We start from the raw sequence: 25543 nt of genomic DNA, 5'->3' as shown, positions 1-25543 counted from the left end.
ATACAGTAATTATTTTTAAAGTGTGATATGTCAGTAAACATAGAAGTTTTTTAAAGAATTTTTTGTATTCTATGAAATTTTTTTCCTTCTCATGGGATTTTAGTTGATAGTACCTAAATGAATTTAATTATTTGTGTTTGGCTCTATATTAATTATTTTAATCCAGTTAGTCTGAGTATGTTTTTATATTTTTTTAAATTGTTAATCCAGATTCAAGAACCAGCCAGTGATGTTCATCAGCTCTCTCTCTCTGAGTGGAGAGTGTGGCAGGATCGTCCTTTTCCTACCTATCAAGTTGACCATTCAGAGCGATGCCACCATTTTATAAGTATCATGCAAATGATAGAAAGAATGAGACAGGAACAGGTATGTTTTTATTGTCATATATTCCTGCTATGGTAAAATTAGAATGATTCTCTTAATTTGAAGATATCATACAAAATAATTAGTATATATTTAATTTGGTATGTGGGGACACACTCAGTGATGCGTAGGGCTTATTCCTGGCTTGGTGTTTAGGGATTACTCTGAAGTATTTGGAGGACCATATGGGATTTTTGGGATCTAACCTTAGTAGGGCACTTGCAAGGCTTACTTGCTGCACTATTATTCCAGCCCTGAGTATTTTAAATATTATAGTCAGGATTTTTTTTTTTTTTTGGTTTTTGGGTCACACCCGGTAATGCTCAGAGGTTACTCCTGGCTATGTGCTCAGAAGTCACTCCTGGCTTGGGGGACCATATGGGATGCCGGGGGATCGAACCGTGGTCCATCCTAGGCTAGCGCTGGCAAGGCAGACACCTTACCTCTAGCGCCACCGTGCTTGCCCTGGATATTTTGTTTTTATCTCTATGTTTTATCTCTATGTTCATGTGATCTGAAAAAAAAAAAAAAGTAGACCAGGGCTGAAGGAATAGATAGTAGAAGTTAAGTTGCTTGCCTTGCACATAGCCGACCTGAGTTTGATCCCTGATATCCCAGTGGTTCCCTGAGTCCCATCATGAGTGATTTTTGAGTGTAGAAGCCAGGAGTAAACCCTGAAGTTAAAGCTTATTTCTATTGTGCTGCCTTTTATGTACCGGTCTGTTTCAGCTTCACAGGTATATCAAGAAGCTATACATAAGATATAAGATACTGGGCCCGGAGAGATAGCACAGCAGCGTTTGCCTTGCAAACGGCCGATCCAGGACCAAAGGTGGTTGGTTCGAATCCCGGTGTCCCATATGGTCCCCCGTGCCTGCCAGGAGCTATTTCTGAGCAGACAGCCAGGAGTAACCCCTGAGCAATGCCGGGTATGACCCAAAAACCAAAAAAAAAAAAAAAAAAAAAGATATAAGATACTCCTATGTGGCATGAGGGCCACATAGCAAGGTCACAGACATTCTCACATTAATATTAATTTTACTTGTAGATGTAACTTGTTACTTTTAAATGTAGAGAGTTATTTGTGTACTTAAGTAGTAGATAAATAAGACTAAAGTAGCTTTTGTGGGAAAAAAAAGTCAGGGGTAATGATATTGCAGTTCTAGATTTAATGACAAGACAGAATCCCTCTTCTAGTGTTTGGTTGGAAAATTAATTTAAAAAACATACTGTTGATCCTTTAACAACACAGTATTTAGAGACAACCTATGTATAGTTAAAAATCTTTATATAAATTTTGTTTTTCAGAAACTTAACTATTATAGTCTGTTGTTGATTGGAAGATTTGCCATCGAGTTAATTGTTCTTTGCTCTGGAGAAATCTCTCTCTCTCTCCCTCTCTCTCTCTCTCTCTCTCTCTCTTTCTCTCTCTTTCTCTCTCTTTCTCTCTCTCTCTTTCTTTCTCTCCCTCTCTCTCCTTCTCCATCCCTCTCTTTCACTCTCCTCTGCTCAATCTTTTTCCCTTTTTCTCTTACACTTTATATTTTTCTAAATAAACTATTTTAAGGAAAAAAGTTGATTAACATTTTGTATGTCATGTGCTGTTTGTACTATATTAACTGTAATCTAGAGAAAACATGTTTTTAAGAAAGTCATAAGGGGAGCCGGAGTGATAGCATAGCATAGGGCGTTTGCCTTGCATGTGGCCAACCTGGGATGGATCTGGGTTTTATGGTCCTCTGTGTCTGCCAGGAGAGCAATTTCTGAGCATCCAGGTGTAACCCTTGAGTCCTGCTGGGTGTGGCCTAAAAACCAAAAAAAAAAAAAAAAAAAAAGAAAAGTCATAAGGAGTTGAAGATAAATTTATGTAACTATACGGAATTTTTCAGCCCCATAAGTTTGTGCCACTTGTTTATGGGACTATGCACATATATGAGAAGCTACATTTTAAATTTACATTTTAAATCTGATATGCAATATGCAGTGTACATATCATCTGTATATTGGAGTCTGAAGCTACTTAATACATAGGTGCCATTCTTTTCTTTTTTTTTGTTTTTGCTTTAGGGCCCACCTGGCTGTGTTTAGGTGTTACTCCTGGCTCTGCTCAGAAATCACTGCTATGATTCCCATATGGTTCAGGGACCATATGGGATGTCGAGGATCAAATCTGTGGTGACCACATGGAAGGCAAACACCCTACCCACTGTGCTATCGCTCTGGCCCTGGTGCCCTTATTTCTATATTCTAAAAGTTTGTCTCAGGTTTAGCTTCATCAAAAGAGAAAATTTAGGGAGCCAAAGAGATAGTAGTACAGCAAGTTGGGTGCTTGTCTTGCTGCAGCTGACCATCTACATGGTCTCCTAACCACAGCCTGGAGTGATTCCTGAGCAGAGCTAGGAGTAAACTGAACACAAGATGCATCTGACCCAAATGCCTTAACCAAAACATTTTTTTAAAGGAGAGTGAATTTAAGGAGGGGAGATAACTCAGTAGGCAGGAGCCCCAGGTTGGATCCTCACTCCACATTTTCATTACCCTGCTTTAGCACAGCTGGGAGTCACACTGGAGCACAAAGTTGGGCTTGGTCTTTCTACTCCCACATCATTGATTGTGATTCCCCAATCAGAACAACAAAGTGAATTGAACACATATGTGGTTTTTATTATACAAATGAAACATTTGTTTTTAAAATTTAGAATACTTATTAAATGTTAGAGGTGAAAAAATAGAATTTTGTATATTTTTTCTACCAAAAATAGGTTTCCAAATAGGAAATACTAGGGATACAAAATATTAAGTATTCAAAGTTAATTTGTGACTATTCTTCAAATTATTATTTATGATTTGATTTGTGAGAATAATTTTTAAGTTAACAAAAGAAAATTAGTTGAATTTTGCAATAATGTTAGATAATAGAAAATATTTAATAGTAAAACCTCTTAGAATTAACTTTTGTACTTCATTTTTTTTTTAATAGGAAGAATGCAGCTATGACTTGGAAATTAAATCTTATTTACAAATGGAAGATGTTAACCCAGAATTTAATGCTCCCAGGAATGACTATCAGCCTCTTGTCAATGGTACCTTTGTTAGAAGTAGAAAATCTTCATTAATAAAGAATACAGATCAAGGGAGCTTATTCTCAATGACAGAGTCCAATGAAGAAGATGCTGGAATTTTTAAACAGATTCTTACAAAACCTACTAAAATTGTTTCAAAGAAAAAAACATGTAAAAAACTGAAAAAGGATCAAACTATAAAAGAAAACATTGATGTTATGGGTTCTTTAGATGCTAATGGCAATTCTACCGCTGAAAATGTTTTTCGCGAAGATGTACAAAATAATAAAACAGCATCAGAGATAGAGGAAGTGGCTACCTCATGTGCTATCAATAAAAACATTGTTAATCATCCAGGTGGATTACTAACAGAAGGTCAGTTTATAAATAAATCTATTTCACTGGCTGGAAATCTTTTAGATTCTGGTTATAACAGTTTTAGTGATGAGAAATCTGTTTCATATAGCATACTTTTTCCAATTGAAAAAGAACTTTTTGTTGCAAGAGAAGATGACCATGTTCAGAATAGTTGTTTGTTAACAAAAGAGGTACTGGCTAATGTGGAGAGATTTTTGTCTCAATCTCCTCCCTCTCTCAGTGGACTCTCAGATTTGGAGTATGAAATTTTTACAGATTCTTCACTTAAGAATTTACGTAGCCCATCTTATATAGAATATTCACAAAATGATGAATCCACCTGTCTGATGTCATTATCAGCTATAAAATCTCAACAGAATGTGGAACTGAATCCAGTTAAATTTATGACTAATTCTTCTAAAAAAAGTCCGAATGATATCACTAATAAAGATAAAGATACTTGTAATGAACCAAACTTCAGTGGCCATGAAGAGGAAGTAATAAGTAAAGAAACTCAAAATGAAACAAACAACCATACAAAAATAAATATAGGCCCTTTAAAATACTCTGGTGAAGAAAATCATGTTGATAACAATGACCTCTCAATGCTGTTTACTGATCAAGATGAGAGTTTACTGTTATTTGATGATACTAATGCAGAGGTTAGTGATGTGAACTATTCTCCTTTGAAAAATATGTGCGAATCATCAGAGAAAACAACTCTGAGTGAAATACCAGTTGCTTCTCATTTCTTTATTTCTGATGATCTTTTGACTGACAATAATTCTGAATCCCAAGATCAAATTATTGCTAATACTAACAGTTGGAAGTCTCATGAAAATTTGGAATGTGTACCTGACGCAAAACTGAAGAGTGATGAAAATGCTTTTGATTGTTCCCAGGATTTATTTTCTGTTACTTTTGATTTAGGATTTTGTAGTCCAGGATCTGATGATGAACTAATTGAACATATGTCAGATAAAAATAAGAATACATCTTTAAGTGATCAGCCTGGTAGATGTTTAGGTATTAAGGACATAAGTGGTGCAATTCATACTTCAAATCCAGCAGTAGTATCAAAAAGTGATGTTGCTAATTCCCTGAGTAGGACCATTACCAGTCCATCAAGTGACAATAAGCAGAACCCAACTTTTTCATGTTTTCACTTGAGTTCAGCAAACAATAAAAAAAGTGTGTCTCCTGGATATTCTCAATTTTCTTTGCCAGTAGGAAAAAGAGTTATGAGTACACCACTTCATAAATCAAACACATTAAACTCATTTTCTAAAGAGAGAAAAGAAATGCCTAAGATGTTAGGTTCTAGCAAAAGAAAAATAAATACACAGAGTGTTAAAGAAACATTGAATTCAACTGGTGATTTAGGACCTTTCGTAGAAAAGACTGTATGCCGAGAACAAATTAATATACGTTCATCTTGTCATTCTGCTGAAGGTAAGATTTTATTTTTTTAATTTATTTAAAGAAAATATATCACATAGTTGACATAACTGATCATAATTTGTTTCAGGATGACAGAAAGCGAAGTTTTTAAAAAATAGAAAAAAAAGGGAGAAAATAGAAAAGCTAAGACATAATAATATAATATGAAAAAAAAGAAAGGAGTTCATTAGCAAGTATATTTGTGAAAATTATTGTAACTTCAGTAAAGCCACTATTACAATAGAAGAGGATTTAGTAAGCTCCCCCCTAGGAGATACTAGAATACACTAAAAAGGTGTGTGTGTGTGCTAGGAGATACTAGAATACACTAATAAGGTGTGTGTGTATACACTAACAAATGTGTGTGTGTGTGTGTGTGTGTGTGTGTGTTTGCATAGGCACAGCAAAAAATGGGAGAAATGGAAAGGAAAAACCTTTGGCCTATAAACAGGAAGACCTAACTCATTCTGGGTTAGACCAGCTCCAGGCTCTAGGCATACTAGATTGTCCAACTCCAAAGTCTTTCTTTGTGGTCTCAATAAAAGCTCTTCAAGATTATGGTTGTTGCTGCCAGATTTCTGTAGTTAGAGATCCTGGTTTCTGTACAGATCCTATGTAGAAGTCTGGGTGACGTGTAGAGTCTTCTGGTTTTATCTCACCATTAGGTACCAATGCAGAGAATCCAGTCTGGCCCTCCTGGGCTGGAGTGGAGAAGCTGCCCCATTGCCCAGTTGAAGGTCTTTGGTCTGGAGCCTGGTTGTCCACTCCCACCCTGGAGAAGGCTTATCTGTTCCCAGGTGAAAAAAGTTCCGGTAATGGGCGCTGGGAACTGAGAGCCTGCCAGGGATAGCTGTTTGGACCAAGATTCTATTTTTATAAAACATATAAATATTTCTAGAATATTTGTCCTAAATAATTATTTTCTGATTTTTTAAAATTATTGCTTTATTTAAGAACCATGGTTACAAAGTTGTACATTGTTGAATTTCAGTCACCTAAACGTACACCATCCTTCTTCATTAGTGCACCCTTCTTGCAACTAATGTCTTCCCTCCCATCCACCCCTAGCACTGCCTGGCTCTAGGGTAGGCAGTTTGCTTCTTTTTCTCCATCTCCTCCTCCCTCTCCTCCTGTGGTTTGCATTATTGTTAATGAAGGATGTGTTGATTTGCATGTCACTTTCTCCCTTTCAGCACTGAGCTCTTTTTTGGTGGGGGGAGGCCAGGAGAGGGCGCGGGGGAGAGTTGGGCCACACCTGGCAGCGCTCAGGGGTTACTCCTGGCTTTGCGCTCAGATTTTAAGCCTAGCAGGATCGGGTTCATATGGGATGCTGGGGATCAGACCCCGGTCCGTTCTGGTCGGCAGTGTACAAGGCAAATGCAAGGCAAATGCCCTATGACTGTTCTATCATTCCGACCCCTATTTCTAGGAATCTTTGGGTTTTGTCTCTGACCTGCTGGTTATTCAGTAGTGAGCTGTTTAATTTCTTGTTTTAAAGTTATTTCTTCATGTCTGCTTGTTTTCATTCAGTGCATTATGATCTGAGAAAGATAGCTGGAATAATATCATTTGTCTTGATATTGTGGAGTTCTGTTCTATGGGTCAGCATGTGCTCTGTCTTGGCGAATATCCCATGTTCATTGGAGAAGATGTGTATCCAGTTTTCTGGGGATGAAGATATCTATATATATTTACTAAGTCTCTTTCTTCTATTTCTTCCTCTAGACTAGAGCAGATATATCTGTTAAGTTTTAGCCTGATTGCCCTATCAAGGGGTAATAAGGTGGTGTGAAAGTCTCCCACTATTATTGTGTTTAATCTTTATTCAAATTTATCAGCAATTGTTTTAAATATTTTGCTGGCCCATCATTGGGTGTATGAATGTTTAGAAGTGAGATTTCTTCTTGGCATATATATCCCTTGATTAGTAAGATCTCTCTGTGTTTTATAATCTTTTTAAACCTAAAGTCTATTGTCTACTACTATGGCCACCCAATCTTTTTAAGGGAGTTGTTTGAAAGATTGTTCTCTAACCTTTTACTTTGAGTTGATGTTTGCTCTGACTATTCAAATGTGTATTTTGCAGGCAGCAAAATGTTGGATTCAATGTTTTGATCTGTTTTGCCACTCTTTCTCTTTTAACTGGTACATTTAGTCCAGAGATATTGAGAGATGATTATCATGCCATAAAGCAGTGGTCCTCAAACTATGGCCCGCGGGCCACATATTGTATTTATTCCCATTTTGTTTCTTCACTTCTAAATATGCAGTGTGCATAGAAATTTGTTCATAATTTTTGTTTTTACTATAATCTGGCCCTCCAACAGTCTGAAGGACAGTGAACTGGCCCCCTGTTTAAAAAGTTTGAGGACCCCTGTAAAGTGTCCTATTTTTGTAGTGGTTTAATATGTTTATTGGGTCTACCTTGCCTTAAAAGTAGACCTTTCAGTTCTTTTAAGATTGCTTTTGAGTCTATAAAGTTTGTGAGCTATTGTTTAATCTATGAAACTTAATCTATCCTTCAAACCTGAATGTAAATCTGGCTGGTGAATTATTCTTGCTGAAACATTCATTTCTTTGAGTTTTGTCATTATATCCCACCACTGTTTTTGGACTTTGGGATTGCTTGTGATAACTCCCCTGTAAATCTTTAGGATGCTTTTTTTGTATGTAATTACCCTTTCTGATCTTGCTGCCTTCAGTATTCTATCCCTATCTGTAGTATTCATTATGTGACTTAAGATGGGCCTTAGGGTGCTTTTCTTTGGATCTCTTTTAGCTGACATTCTTCAGGTGTTCAGGATATGGTTGCATGCATGCTTTAGTTCTGGGAACTAACCTAGGAACTAGCCTAGGATGGACCACAGTTTGATCCCCCGGCATCCCATATGGTCCCCCAAGCCAAGAGTGATTTCTGAGCGCATAGCCAGAAGAAAACCTTGAGTGTTTTGGGGGTGTGGCCCAAAAAAACCAAAAACAAAACAAATTCTGGCTCTACACTCATAAATCACTCCTTGCAGGCTCAGGGGACCATATGGGTGGGATGCCCGGATTCAAACCACCTTTGGTGCTGGGTTGGCCGCTTGCTAGGCAAATGCTCTACCGCTGTGCTATCTCTCTGGTCCTTTTTAATTCAGGATTGAGAAAAAATTTGTAGGATGGGTGGAGGGAAGAGGTCATCAGGGAGGGAGGGAAACCGCAGACATTGGTGGCAGCAAATGCACACTGGTGAAGGTTGTACATTGTATGACTGTAACTCAATGGGGGGTGGGTGGGTAAAAAAAAAGAGTTTCTGCCAAATCCTAAATCCTTTTTTTGTTTTAGTTTCTGGGCTAGACCAGATGCTTTTTGTTCTGACAATTGTTGATCCCTTGAGTTCCTCTAGGGTCTCACTACGTGGGAGTTTCTATCTTTCTCTTCACTCAGGAATTACTCCTGGCAGTGCTTGGGGGACTATATGGAATGCTGGGGATTGAACAAAGGTTGACTGCTTCAAGGCAAACACCCTACCTTATGCATTATCACTGTGGTCCCTGACATGTTTTTGTTGTGCTTTATGTTATGTTGCCAGGGATATGAAAGTTACTCATTTTGTCTAGAAATTTCCTTAACTAAATCACTTCATTACTGGATGTGTTTTCTACTTTTACTGTTACTATGGTATTTCTGACAATAGCTCATAAAGGTAACTACTTTCTCTCTCATTTCTAGGAAGATTTTCCATTTCTTTAAGTCTTCGTTGATAGTTATTAATCTATCTTCACACTATTCATTTAAAACTCATTTGGGGGTTGGAGTCATAGCACAGCTGTAGGGCATTTTTCTGCATGTTGCCAACATAGGATGGATCAATCCCCCGTCATTCTGTATGGTCCCCCAAGCCTGCCAGGAGCGATTTCTGACAGGAGTAACCTCTGAGCACCACCGGGTGGGACCCCAAAACCAAAAAAACAAAAGAAAACAAACAAAAAAAAAACACCAAAAAAAAATCATTTTGTGGGCCTGAGTGATTGCACAGTGGGTAGGGTGTTTGTCTTGCATGTGGCTGAACCAGGTTTGATCCCTGACATCCTATATGGTCCCCTGAGGATGCCAGGAGTGATCTAGGAGTGCTACTGGGTGTGGCTCCAAAACAACCCTCCCCCCAAATACCCCTCAAACCCCTCTCATTTAGATTAAAATCTTTCCTCAAAACTTCAATAGCTTTGCTCTCTTTTTAGTTGGTTTTTTTTTTTTTTTTGTCACTTTCCTCTTTTCTTTTTAGTTCTATGATCACTTCTATATTTTAAGTTTTTGTTGTGGTAATGTCTTGTTTCCAGTCACCAAAATCTAATATATATCTAAAGAAGAATAACAAATAAAATGACTTAAAATAACAAACATATTTTATGGTTTCTATGAACAGGAATTCATGAGTGATTTAGTTGAGTTGTTATGGCATAGAATATTTTGTGAGATTGGTCAAGACTGGCCTGTTGCAACTATCTGAAGACTTGAGTGAATTTGGAGGATCACATTATAGTTTCTAGGAACTCTTGAATTCATCCAACTACCTGGGCTTTTCCATAGGATTTCTGCTTATATCCTTACAGTGTGGCATCTACCTTTCTCCGGAGTGAGATGTAAGAGAAAGAGCAAAAAACGAGCTCAAAGTATCTTTCAAGAACTAGATTCTAAAGTAACACATTTCTATTTTATATACTAAGTTTATTTATATACTTAGTATATATAAAATTAAAATTATATATACTTGTATACATACTAAGCATATATGTATATGCGTTTTTATTTTATATGTACATATATATAAATATTTTTATTTTATATATATAAATGTTACTTCAAAATATAAAATGCATATATACTTTGCAAATTCTTGGTGGTGCTCAGAAACTATTCCTGGCTCTGTGCCCTCCGGAGTAACCCCTGGTGGCACTAGGGGACCATAAATGGTTCTGAGGAATCTAATCAAAGTCAACAGAATCAACTGTATACAAAGCAAATGCTCTATTTCCTGTTGGACTCCTTATTTCACACATGCAGTGCAAGTACCCTATTTTTTTTTTTTTTTTTTTTTTTGGTTTTTGGGTCACACCCGGCAGTGCTCAGTGGTTATTCCTGGCTCCAGGCTCAGAAATTGCTCCTGGCAGGCACGGGGGACCATATGGGATGCCGGGATTCGAACCGATGACCTTCTTGCATGAAAGGCAAACGCCTTACCTCCATGCTATCTCTCCGGCCCCAAGTACCCTATTTCTACATCCTTGACCAAGGTGTAAGTTTTTGTTTGTTTTTGCTTGCTTGAGGGTTGAATATAGGGCTCTACATGCATATTAAGTGCTCTATTGATGGAGTTACACATCCCTGGCCGTTGTGTTATGAAAATTTTTTCATTTGTTTTGTTAAAATATTTGGTAGATTGTATGCATACATAATTTTTTTTATATATATTGTGTTTTTTGTTTGTTTTTGGGCTACACTCAGTGGTGCTCAGGACTGACTCCTGGTTCTGTACTCAGAAATCACTTCTGGCAGATTTGGGGACCATATGGGATGCCACAGATTGAATTTAAGGTTTTCTGTGTGCAGTACAGATCCCTAACCGCTGGTGCTATTGCTCTGGCCCCTATATCCTGTTTTATAGACTCTATTTTCATGATGTAACTCCTTCAATTATAAAGAACATAAGACAAAAAAGGGAAGGCAGCCTAGTAGATGGTAGAGTCTGTTTCTAGAAACATTGACGAAATTACTTTTGCAGTCTCTTGATCTTTTGAGTTAATATGTAAAATTGAGCCTGAGGTAGTTTATTTGTATTAGTAAGTAGTTTATTATTATTTCTTAGTTTCTTCAGTGACTTTTTTTTGTGTCTTCTTGGTAGCACTTCTAAGAAAATCATCTTTTATTTTGAGAGTAAATAAATGTTGACATTGTGAGAAATTACACTTGCTGTATTTATTATCAAAGTAAGTTGTATTTTGGATAAACAAACTTATTGACCATTTTTATTAATTTAAAATTAAACCATAGATGAACTATTAAGAAGCAGTGGAAGTGAAGAGGAGGTTGTGATTTTTCGAAGGAAAAATAAAAAACCAAAAGGAAATGTCATAGAATCTCCTGAGGTGAGTGAAGAATTATTGTAATGAGATCATGTAGCCTTTTTTCTCCGAAAGTATTTTTTATTGTTTTTATTTATCTTTAACTTAGGATCCAAAGAGTAGTGACTTTGACTCTCCACTTCATAATGTCAAAAAGCGTAGGATTCTTCCAAAGAAAGTAAGTAGAAAACAGGTAATATATAGCATTTTGTTATTTTGAAGTAAATATTATTTTAAAATTATTATTTTTGGAGGTAAGGGAAATTTGTTACTGCGGCCCAGTTCATTTTTAGAAGTTATGTTTGTAATTTTCTACATTAAATGTAAGATTAATCCTACCAGAGGTTTCACAGAGTTTGAAAACATTTAAGGTTAATACAGTGTATCATTTTTCAAATGATGAATTTAATTTAAACATTAAATAATGATCCACAAGGCATGGATATATTTGATATTTCTTTAGAATTATGTTACCTTTTATTTTAATTTTTTTTGTCAAAATTATCTATACTTAGGCTTTCTCCTGGCTCTGTGATAAGGAGTCTATCTTGATAGTGATTGGAGGTGAGGTTGGGGGCAGACGAGACTATGTGTAGTGCTTGGGATTGAACCATTGTCAGCCACATGCAAGGCAAATGCCTTACATGCTGTGCTCTCTGGCCCCATGTTGCTTTAAAATTAAAATAGGTTTTATTGGGGGTTAGAGAGATAGCACAATGGTAGGGTGTTTGCCTTGCACATGGCTGATCCAGGACAGACCAGAGTTCTATCCGTGATATTCCATATTGTTCTCTAAGCCTGTCAGGAGTGATTTCTGAGCGCAGAACCAGGAGTAATCCCTGAGTGTCACAGGGTGTAGCCCAAAAATCAAAGAAAAACTTTTTTTATTGAGTAAAGAACAGGAGACTTTTTGTTTGTTTTTGGGTCACACCCGGCAGCGCCCAGGGGTTACTCCTGGCTCTACGCTCAGAAATCACTCCTGGCAGGCTCGGGGGACCATATGGGATGCCAGGATTCGAACCACAGTCCTTCTGTATGCAAGGCAAACGCCTCACCTCCATGCTATCTCTCCAGTCCCAAGAACAGGAGACTTTAAGCTTTACAGGCTTCTGTCTTTAAGGAGTTTGTGCTGTTTTTATGTTGTAGAATTAATGTTACCTTAAAGAAACTGCATAAGAATTACAAAAAAGATCTAAAAAATGGAGGTAAAAATCATACCTGACCACAAATTATACTATCTAGCTATACATATAGCATATATTAGAAAATACAGTATATTCATATAGTATATACTTTATACATGTAGTATGTATTCAACTAGTATAGACATATATTATTACTACATATTGTATGCATTAAAATAAAAACAGGGACTGATAAACACACCAGAATTAACATTTAGAGCTGATATATTAAGAACTGACTTAAAGGGCCCAGAGAGATAGCACAGCGGTATTTGCCTTGCAAGCAGCCTATCCAGGACCTAAGGTGGTTGGTTTGAATCCCGGTGTTCCATATGGTCCCTCGTGCCTGCCAGGAGCTATTTCTGAGCAGACAGCCAGGAGTAACCCCTGAGCACTCCCAGGTGTGGCCCCAAAACCCAAACCCCCCCCCCCCAAAAAAAAGGGAAAAAAAACTGATTTAAAAAGAAATGAAACAGTATGTAATGGAGAAAGAAGTAACTATAACAGTGAAAATAACTACAAAAAACACATTTTATCTTTATACCATAAAAAGAATTAATTCAAAATAAATGAATTTTTTGAATATAAAATATGAAATTATAAGCTGCATTGAGGATTATATAGAAAGTATGTTTGACAATATTGGCAACTGGGATGCCTTTGAGGAGTTAACTAAAAGAACAGGGAAGTAGAAGCAAAAATAAACAAATGAAACAGCATCAGTGTAAAAAAGCTTCTGGACAGCATCAAAATAGTATTGTTAACATGAACAGGACACCTACTGTAAAGGAAAGATATTTCAAATTATTTATCTTTCAAGAGTTTAATATTCAAATATTGAAATGTTAACAGTGGAAAAGAATTCAAATAATAAATGTGTAGAGATACCCAGACCAGTTTTCACTCACTGGAGACAAGATACCAACTATCCTATAATGAGAATTAGTGTCTGCCAGACTGTTTTTTTTTTTTTTTTTTTTCGAGTCCCACTCGGCAGCGCTCAAGGGTTGCTCTTGGCTGCAGGCTCAGAAATTGCCACTGGCAGGCTCGGGGGACCATATGGGATGCCCAGATTCGAACCACTGTCCTTCTGCATGCAAGTTGCCTTACCTCCATTCTATCTCTCCGGTCCTGCCAGAACTGTTTTTAGATGTGGAAAGTCAAACTTAAGACAACAGCAATGGTAATAATAGTACCTCATCAAGTTTTTTTTTTTTTTTGGTTTTTGGGTCACACCCGGCTGTACTCCTGGCTCCTATGCTCAGAAATTGCTCCTGGCAGGCTCGGGGGACCATATAGGATGCCAGGATTTGAACCACTGTCCTTCTGCATGCGAGGCAAACGCCTCACCTTTGTGCTATCTCTCTGGCCCCCATCAAATATTTCTGTTCTCATGATGCAAATTAATCTTTTTGTTCTTAAAATTTAAATAGAAAGGAATTAACATACCCTCCCCCAAATTGTTAATGGAGATCTATGTAAGCATTTTACAAAGATTTCCAAAAGATTATCGAAGGATGTTTTTATGACTCATCAATAGGGATATGTTACAATAAGAAATATTTTTATACTTTTTATAGTGTTACCAACAAAAGTGCAAGAAAAAAATAAGTGCTGATGGGGATATAGAATAAAGAGAATAGTTGTACATTGTTGGGGGAAATACATTGGTATGGTAGTTCTAAAAAAGAGAAAACTAATTAAAAATTTTAAAAATAGATCTACCATGTGATAAGCTGATTCCATTTCTGAACATTTATGCAAAGGAATATTTTAAAAGCTTAAAAATATAAGTTCCATCGATATATTTATAATAGTGCTATTCATAATAGTTAAGATATGATACACACTAGAATGTACAACTATGATATAGGGCCCATACTTAAAATGATGAACTCTTATGGCCAGAGCGATAGGACAGTGTGGAGGGCTTTGGCCTTGCTCACAGCTGACCTGGGCTCGATCCCTGGCATACTGTATGGTTCCTTGAGTCTGCCAGGAGTAATTTCTCAGGACAGAGCTAGATGTAACCCCTGAGCACTGCCGGGTATGCCCAAAAACAAACCAAAAGAAAACAAAAACAAAAAAAGATGAAATCTGCTATTTTCATTATTTTTGGATCTAAAATAAATAATGGCAATGCAAATTTGCAATAAAAACATATAAAAGAAAAATGGAAATGCTTAGCTATTTAATTTTGTTTTTAATTTATTTTTTCTCATAAAGAATTTAATTATAATGGCTGTTACAAATTTTGTTTCTATGCAATACTTTTAATTTTAATTTTTAAAAATTATTTAAAATATAGATCACCTAGTTGACATAATCATAATACATTTGTTTGTAATAAGTAAAAGCATAGTTATTGAAAAATAATAGAAATAAAAAAAATAAACATAAATGCACTTGAGTCACTGCTAATGTTACTTATGTATATGCTGAAGCAAATCATGTACTCTAGACTATTTTACTCAGTTTTCTTCCTGAATTTTTGATTTAATTTTTGTTTTGCTTTGGGGCTTTCTTTCTTAGAAAGAGCGAGGGACCACTTCTGGTAACACTTGCCCCATTGGATGTGGTTCTGACACGGTTCTGATGTGGAGGTGGTTACTTATGTGGGCTCATTGATGTAGTGCAATTTTGGATCAGGCTCATCTTGGCAATGTGTGGAGCACTAGAGCAAAACCCAGGGGTGCTCAGAGGATGATGTAGTTTCAGACATTGAACAGATGACATTGCATAGCAGTTACGACCTTCCCTAAAACTATCTCCAGAGCCTCAGGGTTTTATTTTTTTATTTTTTATTTATTTTTGGTTTTTGAGCAACATCCGCCCATGCTCAGGGATTACCCCTGACTCTGTGCTCAGAAATCGCTCTCGGCAGACTCGGGGGACCATATGGGATGCCGGGGATTTGAACCCTGGTTTGTTTAGGGTCCACAGCATGCAAGACAAATGCCCCACCGCTGTGCTATCATACTGTCAACACTCTGGCCCAACCTCAGGGATTTAAAGAAGGAAATGAAGGATTCAAGGTTTGATAGGCTGTTTGGTAGCTATACCATCAATTTGTAGATGACAAAAATGTATTGACAATTTTAGCATTAAACATGTTTGAATTTGAGGTTCTTTGTGGTTAAGTAAAGGAAGTGTCTGGGTAAGCATTGATGACTATGAAACTAAAATTTGTGTAGGGGTATGGATTTTAAACTATTATGAAACTTGAAATATTCCTACTTATGTGAACTAGATAAAATTTTAATTTAATGAATTAAAATATTGATAATGTTAAATTTCTACATATCACATTTAGAAAATTTTCTTTTAGTTTTTATATTCTCTAAGAGATATGGGGCTATGCCTTATAGTAAAAATTTTTTTGTTCTAGAGTTTTCTTGGTTTTTCAAAGTATGTCTGTATAAGTAGACTAATTTTGGTAACTGTTTACAGATTTAATTATGTTTTATAAAACCAATCAAATAAAAATCTTTTTTTGGGTTTTTGGGTTATACCTGGTGGCACTCAGGGATCACTTCGGGCTCTACCTCAGAAATTGTTCTGGCAGTCTGGGGTACCCTAGTGGGGGATAAAGGGAATCAAACCAGGTTGGTCCCGGGTTGGCCACTTGCAAGGCAAACACCCTTTCTGCTGTGTTATTGCTCTGGCCCCTAATCAAGGTTTTCTAAAGGAAACAAACATTTCATAAAAATATTTGATATAATAATTGAATAAATACTATACTAATATTATTTGTATTGCCTATTACCTAACATTGAACTTCTTTTTGGGGGTGTGTTTTACTTTTTTTTTTTGTTTTGTTTTTTTTGGGCCACACCCGGCGGTGCTCAGGGGTTACTCCTGGCTGTCTGCTCAGAAGTAGCTCCTGGCAGGCACAGGGGACCATATGGGACACCGGGATTCGAACCAACCACCTTTGGTTCTGGATTGGCTGCTTGCAAGGCAAACGCCGCTGTGCTATCTCTCCGGGCCCGTGTTTTACTTTTTTGTTGTTTTATTTTTTGGCCACAACAGGCTCTGTGCTGAGGGATTTCCTCTGGCTCTTTGGTCAGGGATAACTCCTGGAGGTTCTTAGGTTCTTAGGGGGGACCATGTGGAATACTGGAGATCCAATTTGGGTCAGCCACATGCAAGGCAAGAGCCCTTACGCACTATACTCTTCTCTATCCTCAATCCCCAATTTTTAAATGTTATGTTTTTTCTTTTCTTTTCTTTTCTTTTTTTTTTTTTTTTTGGTTTTTGGGCCACACCCATTTGACACTCAGGTGTTACTCCTGGCTAGGCGCTCAGAAATCGCTCCTGGCTTGGGCGGACCATATGGGACATGGGGAGATCAAACTGTGGTCCGTCCTACACTATCGCTTGTAAGGCAGACACCTTACCTCTAGCGCCACCTCTCCGGCCCAATATTATCCTTTTTTTCCTTTTCCTGGTTTTTGGGCCACACCCGGTAATGCTCAGGGGTTCCTCCTGGCTATGCGCTCAGAAGTCTCTCCTGGCTTGGGGGACCATGTGGGATGCCGGGGGATCTAACCGCGGTCTGTCCTAGGCTAGCACTGGCAAGGCAGACCTTATCTCTAGCGCCACCATAAATGTTATGTTATTTATAACATAACTTTGAGTTAAAGCATTGTATTTTTCTTTCTTTTTTTAAAGCATTGTGTTTTTTAAATAGTTTTTTTGACTGGCAGATAGCTGAAAGGGCCACTGCAAATGCTTTGCATACTGGACTCTTGGGTTTGACTCTGGTACTACAGGCCTTCTAAGTACTGAGTTGGAAATTGCCTCTGAGCACTGAGGCTAAACTAAAAACTTAAAATTAAAAATTTATTTTCTAGTGGTTTTCTCAAAGGATAACTGTTTAAAAAAACAAGAAAATCAGTTCTTGAAATTGTTATAATCCTTAAAATATATTATTTGAATTATATTTTTCCTAATGTAAGATTTTTATTGAATTATTTATAGTTAAAGTTATCATCTAGTGATGAAAATGAAAATTTTCATGAAGGACATTCAGAAGTAGAGGAGATTAAGGATTCTAACAGAATTGCCAAAAGAGTCATCAAAGTCAAAAGGAGACAGAGTCATCTAAAGGTAAATCTATTAATCTATTTTCAATTATGCATGTAAAATCATATTTTTATGTAGCATGAAATTAAATTTTATTTATTTTAGCTTTTATTATATATTAGATACTAATTTACCATACTCTTAACAAGGTTTTTATGTTCAGGTACCCACTTAGCACTAAAGTACCAAAGATCCTTGACTAATGTCCTTATGTAAATTTGAGCCCACTTCACCCTCACACCCTCACCCCCACTTCTTACTTTTCTGCCCTCTACTCCCATCCCCTAGGTGGCAATCTTAGTTTTGTAATTAAGGGCAAAGGTTTCTCATTGTTCAATATTGTCTGTTCCCTAGTTTTGTTCTCTATATGCTAAAGACAAGTGATATTATCAGATATTTGTTGTTCTCTCTCTTCCTGTACCTTAAATATAATACACTTTAGTTCTCCCAATTTGTTTTTATATAGAATTATTCTGCTGAAATTTTTTTAAAGAAAGCATTTCCAAGTTAAAAAAAGTTTGATTATGCTTACTTTGTGTTTTTTTTTTTTTAACTGAAATTAAAATCTCAAGAATATTTGTTTTGGGGCCGGTGAGGTGGCGCTAGAGGTAAGGTGTCTGCCTTGCAAGCGCTAGCCAAGGAAGAACTGCGGTTCCATCTCCCGTTGTCCCATATGGTCCCTCCAAGCCAGGGGCAATTTCTGAGTGCTTAGCCAGGAGTAACCCCTGAGCATCTAACGTGTGTGGCCCAAAAAACCAAAAAAAAAAGATTGTTTTTGGGCTGGAACCATAGCTCTGTGGGAAGAGAGTTTGCCTTGCACATGGCTATCCTGGGTTCGATCTCCAGCATTCCATATGGTTCCTTGAGTCTTAGGAGTTATTCCTCTGTGTGGATCCAGGCATAAGCCCTGATCACCAGCAGGTGTTGCTCAAAAACCGAATCCAAAACCAAAAGCAAAAAAAATAATATTTGAGTTTTATAATTATAATATTTTTCTTTTAAAATAATTACTTTTTGGGGCTAGAATGATAGCTAGTGCAATAGGTAGTGTCTTGCATGCAGCTCACCTGGATTTGATTCCTAGTGTCTCCTAGACTTGAAGTTATTCCTGAGTACAAAGTCAAGATTAACCCTGGAGCATCACTGGGTGTGACCCAAAACAAAATTTCTTTAGATCTGAAGAGATACTACACAGCATTAGATATTTTACTTGTATTTGACTGACCCCATTTTAGTCCTGGTATGTTTAGTCTTTTGAGCATCTCCAGAATTGGCCCTTGAATAGTCATAAATAGTAATCTAAAACTGCCTGATGTGGCTTAACCCTAACACTTTCCCCAAATAAAATAATAAAAGTTTTATTTTATTGTGTACGGCCATACCACCCTGAACGCGCTCGATCTTGTCTGATCTCGGAAGCTAAGCAGGGTTGGGCCTGGTTAGTACTTGGATGGGAGACTGCCTGGGAATACCAGGTGCCGTAGGCTTTAAAAAAAAAAGTTTTATTATTGAGGTAACATGGTTTGCAATAATGTTATTGTAGCTATGTCTTTGGTGCCCAAAATTACTACTGTACTACACTTGTCACCAAAATGATAAAAAAAATTCCTTTACCACTGACCTTATATTCTTATAGCTTGCCACTTCCCTTTCTCACATACATCTCACACTTGATGTCCTCAGTTCTCTTGTCAGGATCCAAGGGTCTATTTTCATTTAACATTGTTCACTCCTTTGTTTTATTTTGTTCAATACCACATGAGTGGAATTATTCAGCATTTTTTCTAGTCCCTGACTTAACATCACATCCTCTAGTTCATCATCCATGCTGTAGTAAGTCAAGATTGCATCTTTTATCTTTTCTTTAATGTAGTTGTGCTATTGCACAGTATTTAGATTTTTTTTTTTTTTTTTGGTTACATCCAGCGCATTCAGGGGTTACTCCTGGCTCTGCACTTAGAAATCATTCCTGTTGGTTCTCAGAGGATCATATGTGATGCCAAGCATCGGACTAGGTGGGCATTGTGTAAGCCCTACCTGCTATGCTATCATTCTGGCCCCTCAATATTTAGATTTTTTTTTTTTTTTTTTTTTGGTTTTTGGGCCACACCCGGCAGTGCTCAGGGGTTACTCCTGTCTGTCTGCTCAGAAATAGCTCCTGGCAGGCACGGGCGACCATATGGGACACCTGGATGCGAACCAACCACCTTAGGTCCTGGATCGGCTGCTTGCAAGGCAAACGGGTCTGTGCTATCTCTCCAGGCCCAATATTTAGATTTTTTAAAAGAGTTTGTTGTACTTTTTTGTGTTGTGGTATTTTACCGAACAAAATTAATTAGTTACAAAACTCAAGAGCTTTATGCTTATTAGTAATTAGTAAATTTCCATACTCACCTATACTTTATTTTACTTATATCATACTTTGAAATATCATTATTGAAAGAATTTTTGTTTGTTTTGTTTTTTGGGCCACACCCTGAAGCACTCAGGTGTTACTCCTGGCTCTGAGCTCAGAAATTACTTATTTTTTTAGTTATTTTATATAAATACTTATATTCTTTAATTTTTTTTTTTTTTTTTGGTCACACCCGGCATCGCTCAGGGGTTACTCCTGGCTCTACGCTCAGGTGACCATATGGGATGCCAGGATTCGAACCACCAACCTTCTGCTTTACCTTCATGCTATCTCTCCGGCCTTTATATTATTTATGTTAAAGTTTTTCATTCTTTTCTTTTCATTATCCTTTATTATAATGACATTTGCAAAAAGGCCCATTTTTCAGAACTTTTCAATTATTGAAGGAAAGTAAATAATTTTTTAAAGGTTTCCTTTAAATTTTATTTTTAGCTTATAGCTCGGAAATTTATAGATGATGAAGCCGAACTTTCCCAAGAAGATGCAGAGAGTGTTTCATCTGATGAAAATGATGAGTCAGAAAATGAAGCAGATTCCTCAATACTTGACTTCGTAAATGATCAAACTCAACTTTCACAGGCTGTGAATGGTAAATGATATGCGTCTTAACTTTCAGTGATTTTAATGTTGTTACTTAAGGGTTTCAATTAATTTTCAAAGGACTCTGAATACCTAGTTTTTGGTTTTTGGGTCACATCCGGAAGCGTTCAGGGGTTACTCTTGGCTCTACTCTCAGATATCATCCCTGGCAGGCACGGGGGACCATATGGAATGCCGGGATTCGAACCACCATCCATCTGCATGAAAGGCAAATGCCTTACCTCCATGCTATCTCTCCAGCCACTCTGTCCTATTCTCAAATAATATTATTCTTTTTTCTTTGATACCGCCATTCAAAAATAATGAGCACTTAATGTAATGAATCATTCTCTTATTGTTACTTGAAATAAAACTTTAAAATACTGATATAGAACTATATATATTCTCATATCTACAAATATGCATTTTTAATTAAATGTTATAATTTAGGGCCATTTATAGAAACCAATTTGACTTTAAGATGAATTTTTATTCAATGTTTAAAATATTTTGTTTTCATTTATATTCAATATTCATATTCATTTATATTCACTCATATTCAAAAATATTTGCTTTGTTTTAGACTTGGTTGTTCATAAGCCATTTTTTTTTGTTTGTTTTTGTTTTTGGATTACACCCAGCAGCGCTCAGGGGTTACTCCTGGCTCTATGCTCAGAAATCGCTCCTGGCAGGCTCGGGGGACCATATGGAATGCCAGGATTTGAACCACCGTCCTTCTGCATGCAAGGCGAACATTCTACCTCCATGCTATCTCTCCAGTCCCAAGCTCTTGTTAATATGCCCCAACTTGCTTAGCTTGGTATTTATTTAACAATTTTAACAAGATTTTAGAACCTACTTTATAATCTATTACTTTAAAAGGTTATTTAGAAACTTTGGGGCTTGAGGGATAATTCAGTGGGTAAAGAGTTTGCCCTGCAGGTGACTGACCCAGATTTGGTACTTATAGCACCGCCACCCTTGACCACAGAGCCAGGAGTAAACCCTGGGCACTACCAGATGTGACACAAAACAAAAAAACAAAAAACAAAGGAAGCTATATCAGTGAATAAAATAAATAAAATTTTCTGACCATATGAAACTTCCACCCGAAAGGAAGGACAGAAACAATATACATGACTGCTACATAATTTCATATATTTATTGTGAAACATTGAGTAATATGAGGATTGGAGTTGTAGGTATTAGAAAGATTCATAATGGACAAGCTGCAATTTTTTTTTTTTTTTGGTTTTTGGGTCACAACCCAGAAGCGCTCAGGAGTAACTCCTGGCTCTATGCTCAGAAATTGCCCCTGGCAGGCTCAGGGGACCATATGGGACACCGGGATTCGAATCACCGTCTTTCTGCGTGAAAGGCAAATGCCTTACCTCCATGCTATCTCTCTGGCCCCCAAGCTGTAATTATTTATTTATTCTTGCTATTTTTGGTCACACCTGGTGATGCTCAGGGTTTACTCTTGGTTATTAGCTCAGAAATCGCTCCTGGCTTGGGGATCATCTGGGATGCTGGGGGATTGAATCGTAGCCCATCCTAAGTTAGCGTGTGCAAGGCAAACACCCTACTGCATGGGTCTCAAACTCGAGGCTCGCGGACCATTTGCGGCCCTCCGTACAACATTTTGTGGCCCGCAGCCAATCGCAGTATTCGCGATTATTCGCTTACCGAATAATCACAATAAAAATCGCATTAGTAAGAAAAAAATTGCATTAAACATTCGCATACCCTGAGCAGTTCCGTTCGGGGTATGCAAATTTTTAATGCGATTTTGTGATTTATTTTTCTTACTAATGCGATTTTTTTATTGCGAATATTCGGTAAGCGAAATCCTTTATGCGGCCCTGCCTCACCCCACTTTGCCTCCTGCGGCCCCCAGGTCAATTGAGTTTGAGATCCCTGCCCTACTGCTTGTGCCACTGCCCCCCCCCCCCACCCGCCCATTGCAATTTTTATTTATTTAGTTTTTTGGGGGGCCATACCCGGTGACGCTTAGGGGTTACTCCTGGCTATGTGCTCAGAAATCACTCCTGGCTTGGGTGACCATATGGGAAGCTGGGGGATTGAACCAAGGTCTGTCCTAAGGTAGCGCTGGTAAGGCAGACACCTTACCACTCCGGCCCCTCAAACTGCAATTTTTAATTACATTATTAGAAGTAAATAAACATCAGCGAGAAGGTAACAATAAAAATCTAGAAAATGAATTTAGCAATGTGCATTTTGTACAGTTTATATAGCTTTATTATATAAATTTATTAAATTTGCCTGGTAAAGGAAATCTGCTTTTAAAAGTATTTTTTCTAAATAATGTTTGAAAAGCTCTTATAGTATTTAGAGCATATGATTCAAATGAGCTGTAATCAAAATGGGATTCTGATGACTTCAAAATTCTGATTTTGTTTTTATGAATTCTGGTATTTATTCTACTTTTGCATCCCATAATATGATTTAAAGCAGTCGGTTCTCAAAAAAAATTGTGATTTTAAAGACAAACTTTAATTTTATTTATTTATTTTTTTAGAAGCTTTAGTTTTAAAGACAAAGTTTTGGGCTAGTGTCATAGCCCCCAGGTTTGATATATCGGGTATGATGGGAAGTCTAAGTGCTGTGTTTGAAGCTGATAATTTGAAAATAAAATTTTTTAGTATTTTGCTCTGATGCCTATATCAGAAGTGGCTTTACCTGTTTGAATGTACACTCTAGTTGTACAATGCAACTATGACACACAATATAAAAATCTTGAAGTATGGGTCAGCGATTACAGATGGGTTAATGCACTAAACTTGAATGCACTTGACTGAATTCAACCCTGTTTTGATCCTTGACATCACAAGTTCCCTAAACACAATCAGGAGTGATCCTTGATCTCAGATCTTTTGATTTCGGATCTTCCTCTTATCACCCCAACTATTTCTCTTACAGCATTTCCGTGTTTACAGTAGCAGCTATATCCTGTTGCTTTAAGCTCACTGACTACTTTTTGTTATTGTTGCTGCTGCTTTGTTTCTGGGTTATCTCCAACTATGTTCAGGACCTAATTCTTCTGACTTTACACTCAGGAATGAATTCCGGTGAGAAATGAGGGTTGTATATGCAGTGCCTTTGATCTAACTGTGGTTGGCTGTGTGCTAGGCAAGTGCCATGTAAGACAGTAGTCTCTCTAGCCCCTACAATTTTTTAAATGATAGACATGAATAAAAACTTATGTATCCCATATTTTGCTTGAGTGAAAATTTGGAAATCTATAGCTGCAACTTTTGATAAGTTAAACATAATTTCCTTTATTGTCAGTGCTTTTATTTTATTAAATACTTTTGAAGATTCAGGTACAGTCCTGAGATCTTTTTTGCATTTACCTTTTCAAAGGAGAGAGGTAGATAAAGCAACCAAATGGTCTAATCTCAAATAGATTGAGATGTTTCATAGATATAATAAATTCTTTTGGTAACCACTCCACGTGGTTTTTAAGTCACATAGATTTGACTTTGAGTAAAATTAAGGTGCCTAGCTTCTTTTCCCTTAAGTAATTTTGCTACTTGAAACTTTTTTTTTTTTATCTTTATACAGATTCTGATATGAGAGCTATTTATATGAAATCTTTGCACAGTCCACTTAGGAACAATCAATACAAAATGGTCCATAAAAAATACGACAGCATAAACATTTTCTCACAGGTATGAACAATACAAATATGGTGAATTTTCAAATGGTGTTGTTAAAATAGGGTGTGTGTGTGTGTGTGTTGTGTGTATATGTGTGTGTGCGATCAAGGGATCGAACCGAGGTCTTTCCTGAGTTAGCTGTGTGCAAGGCAAATGCCCTACAACTTCGCTATCACTCTGACCCCAAAAATGTATATTTTTTAAATGAAATTTCCATTCTGTTTTTAAAGCTGTTGATTTTTTAAAGCTATTGGGACAATATTTTCTTTTCTTTTTTTTTTTTTTTTTTTGGTTTTTGGGCCACACCCTGTGACGCTCAGGGGTTACTCCTGGCTATGCGCTCAGAAGTTGCTCCTGGCTTCTTGGGGGACCATATGGGACGCCGGGGGATCGAACCGCGGTCCGTCCTAGGCTAGCGCAGGCAAGGCAGGCACCTTACCTCCAGCGCCACCGCCCGGCCCGGGACAATATTTTCTAAAGTGAATGTTGACTAGAAAAATTCCCAAAATCCCTTTCAGATTAAATTTGGTCTTACATGTCCTATATTTCTACAACATTTTTATAATTACAGTTTAGCAATTATAGCAATTTTAGCAATGTAAAATTTAGCAATTATAGAAAAATTTAACTAGATGGATATAATTTCTTATTAGTCATTGCTTATAAACTTTCAGTTTTATAATATAAAATCAGTTTTATAATATTTTATTTATATTTTTTCCATTATTTTTGTTATTTAGCACTTTTTTTCTTTTTGGTTTTTGGGTCACACCTCAATGCTCAGGGGTTATTCCTGGCTCTACGCTCAGAAATCGCCCCTGGCAGGCTCGGGGGACCATATGAGATGCTGGGCTTCGAACCAGCGACCTTCTGCATGCAAGGCAAACACCTTACCACTGTGCTATCTCTTCAGCCCCTATTTAGCACATTTGTATAAGAAAAATTCCTAGAAAAAAATCCCAGAAAATTCCTAGAGGGTACATCAATCATTTTTTCCCCCTCAAAGTTATTTATTTTGGTTTTTGGGTCACACCTGGTGACTCTCAAAGGTTACTCCTGGCTATGCACTCAGAAATCTCTCCTGGCTTGGGGGAACCATATGGGATGCCAGGGATCAAACTGCAGTCCATCCGAGGCTAGCATGTGTAAGGCAGATGCCTTACCACTTGCACCACCACTCCAGCCCCAGTTGTCATTTTCTTTTATAGAATGTTTTACTGAGTATGCATTAATTGAATGAAGTGACTTAATAAAATAAATATTGGTAAAGAAA

At 37.1% G+C, this 25543-nt stretch overlaps 1 protein-coding gene and 1 non-coding gene across 4 annotated transcripts in view; both read left to right on the top strand.

The window, feature by feature from the left end:
• The window catches only part of FANCM (FA complementation group M), a 64502-nt gene that overhangs the window by 30753 nt on the left and 8206 nt on the right, over nucleotides 1-25543 (top strand). For 2 of the 3 annotated variants that reach the window (XM_049768337.1, XM_049768335.1), the window contains 7 exons: nucleotides 211-366; nucleotides 3344-5234; nucleotides 11253-11347; nucleotides 11433-11516; nucleotides 17497-17619; nucleotides 20444-20600; nucleotides 24176-24282. In XM_049768337.1, coding sequence (XP_049624294.1) covers nucleotides 211-366; nucleotides 3344-5234; nucleotides 11253-11347; nucleotides 11433-11516; nucleotides 17497-17619; nucleotides 20444-20600; nucleotides 24176-24282 — 2613 coding nt within the window. Of the gene's footprint in view, nucleotides 1-210; nucleotides 367-3343; nucleotides 5235-11252; nucleotides 11348-11432; nucleotides 11517-17490; nucleotides 17620-20443; nucleotides 20601-24175; nucleotides 24283-25543 lie in introns of all 3 variants that reach the window. The other variant, XM_049768336.1, reaches the window with a different exon arrangement.
• On the top strand, nucleotides 18964-19082 carry LOC126003085 (5S ribosomal RNA). The gene has a single exon (XR_007493628.1). It is a non-coding gene; the product is annotated as a 5S ribosomal RNA (ribosomal RNA).

This window comes from Suncus etruscus, chromosome 2, assembly GCF_024139225.1.
Source record: "Suncus etruscus isolate mSunEtr1 chromosome 2, mSunEtr1.pri.cur, whole genome shotgun sequence".
Lineage (NCBI taxonomy): Eukaryota > Metazoa > Chordata > Mammalia > Eulipotyphla > Soricidae > Suncus > Suncus etruscus.
The sequence above is the reverse complement of the archived record's forward strand: the minus strand, read 5'-3'. Positions and strand labels throughout refer to the sequence as shown.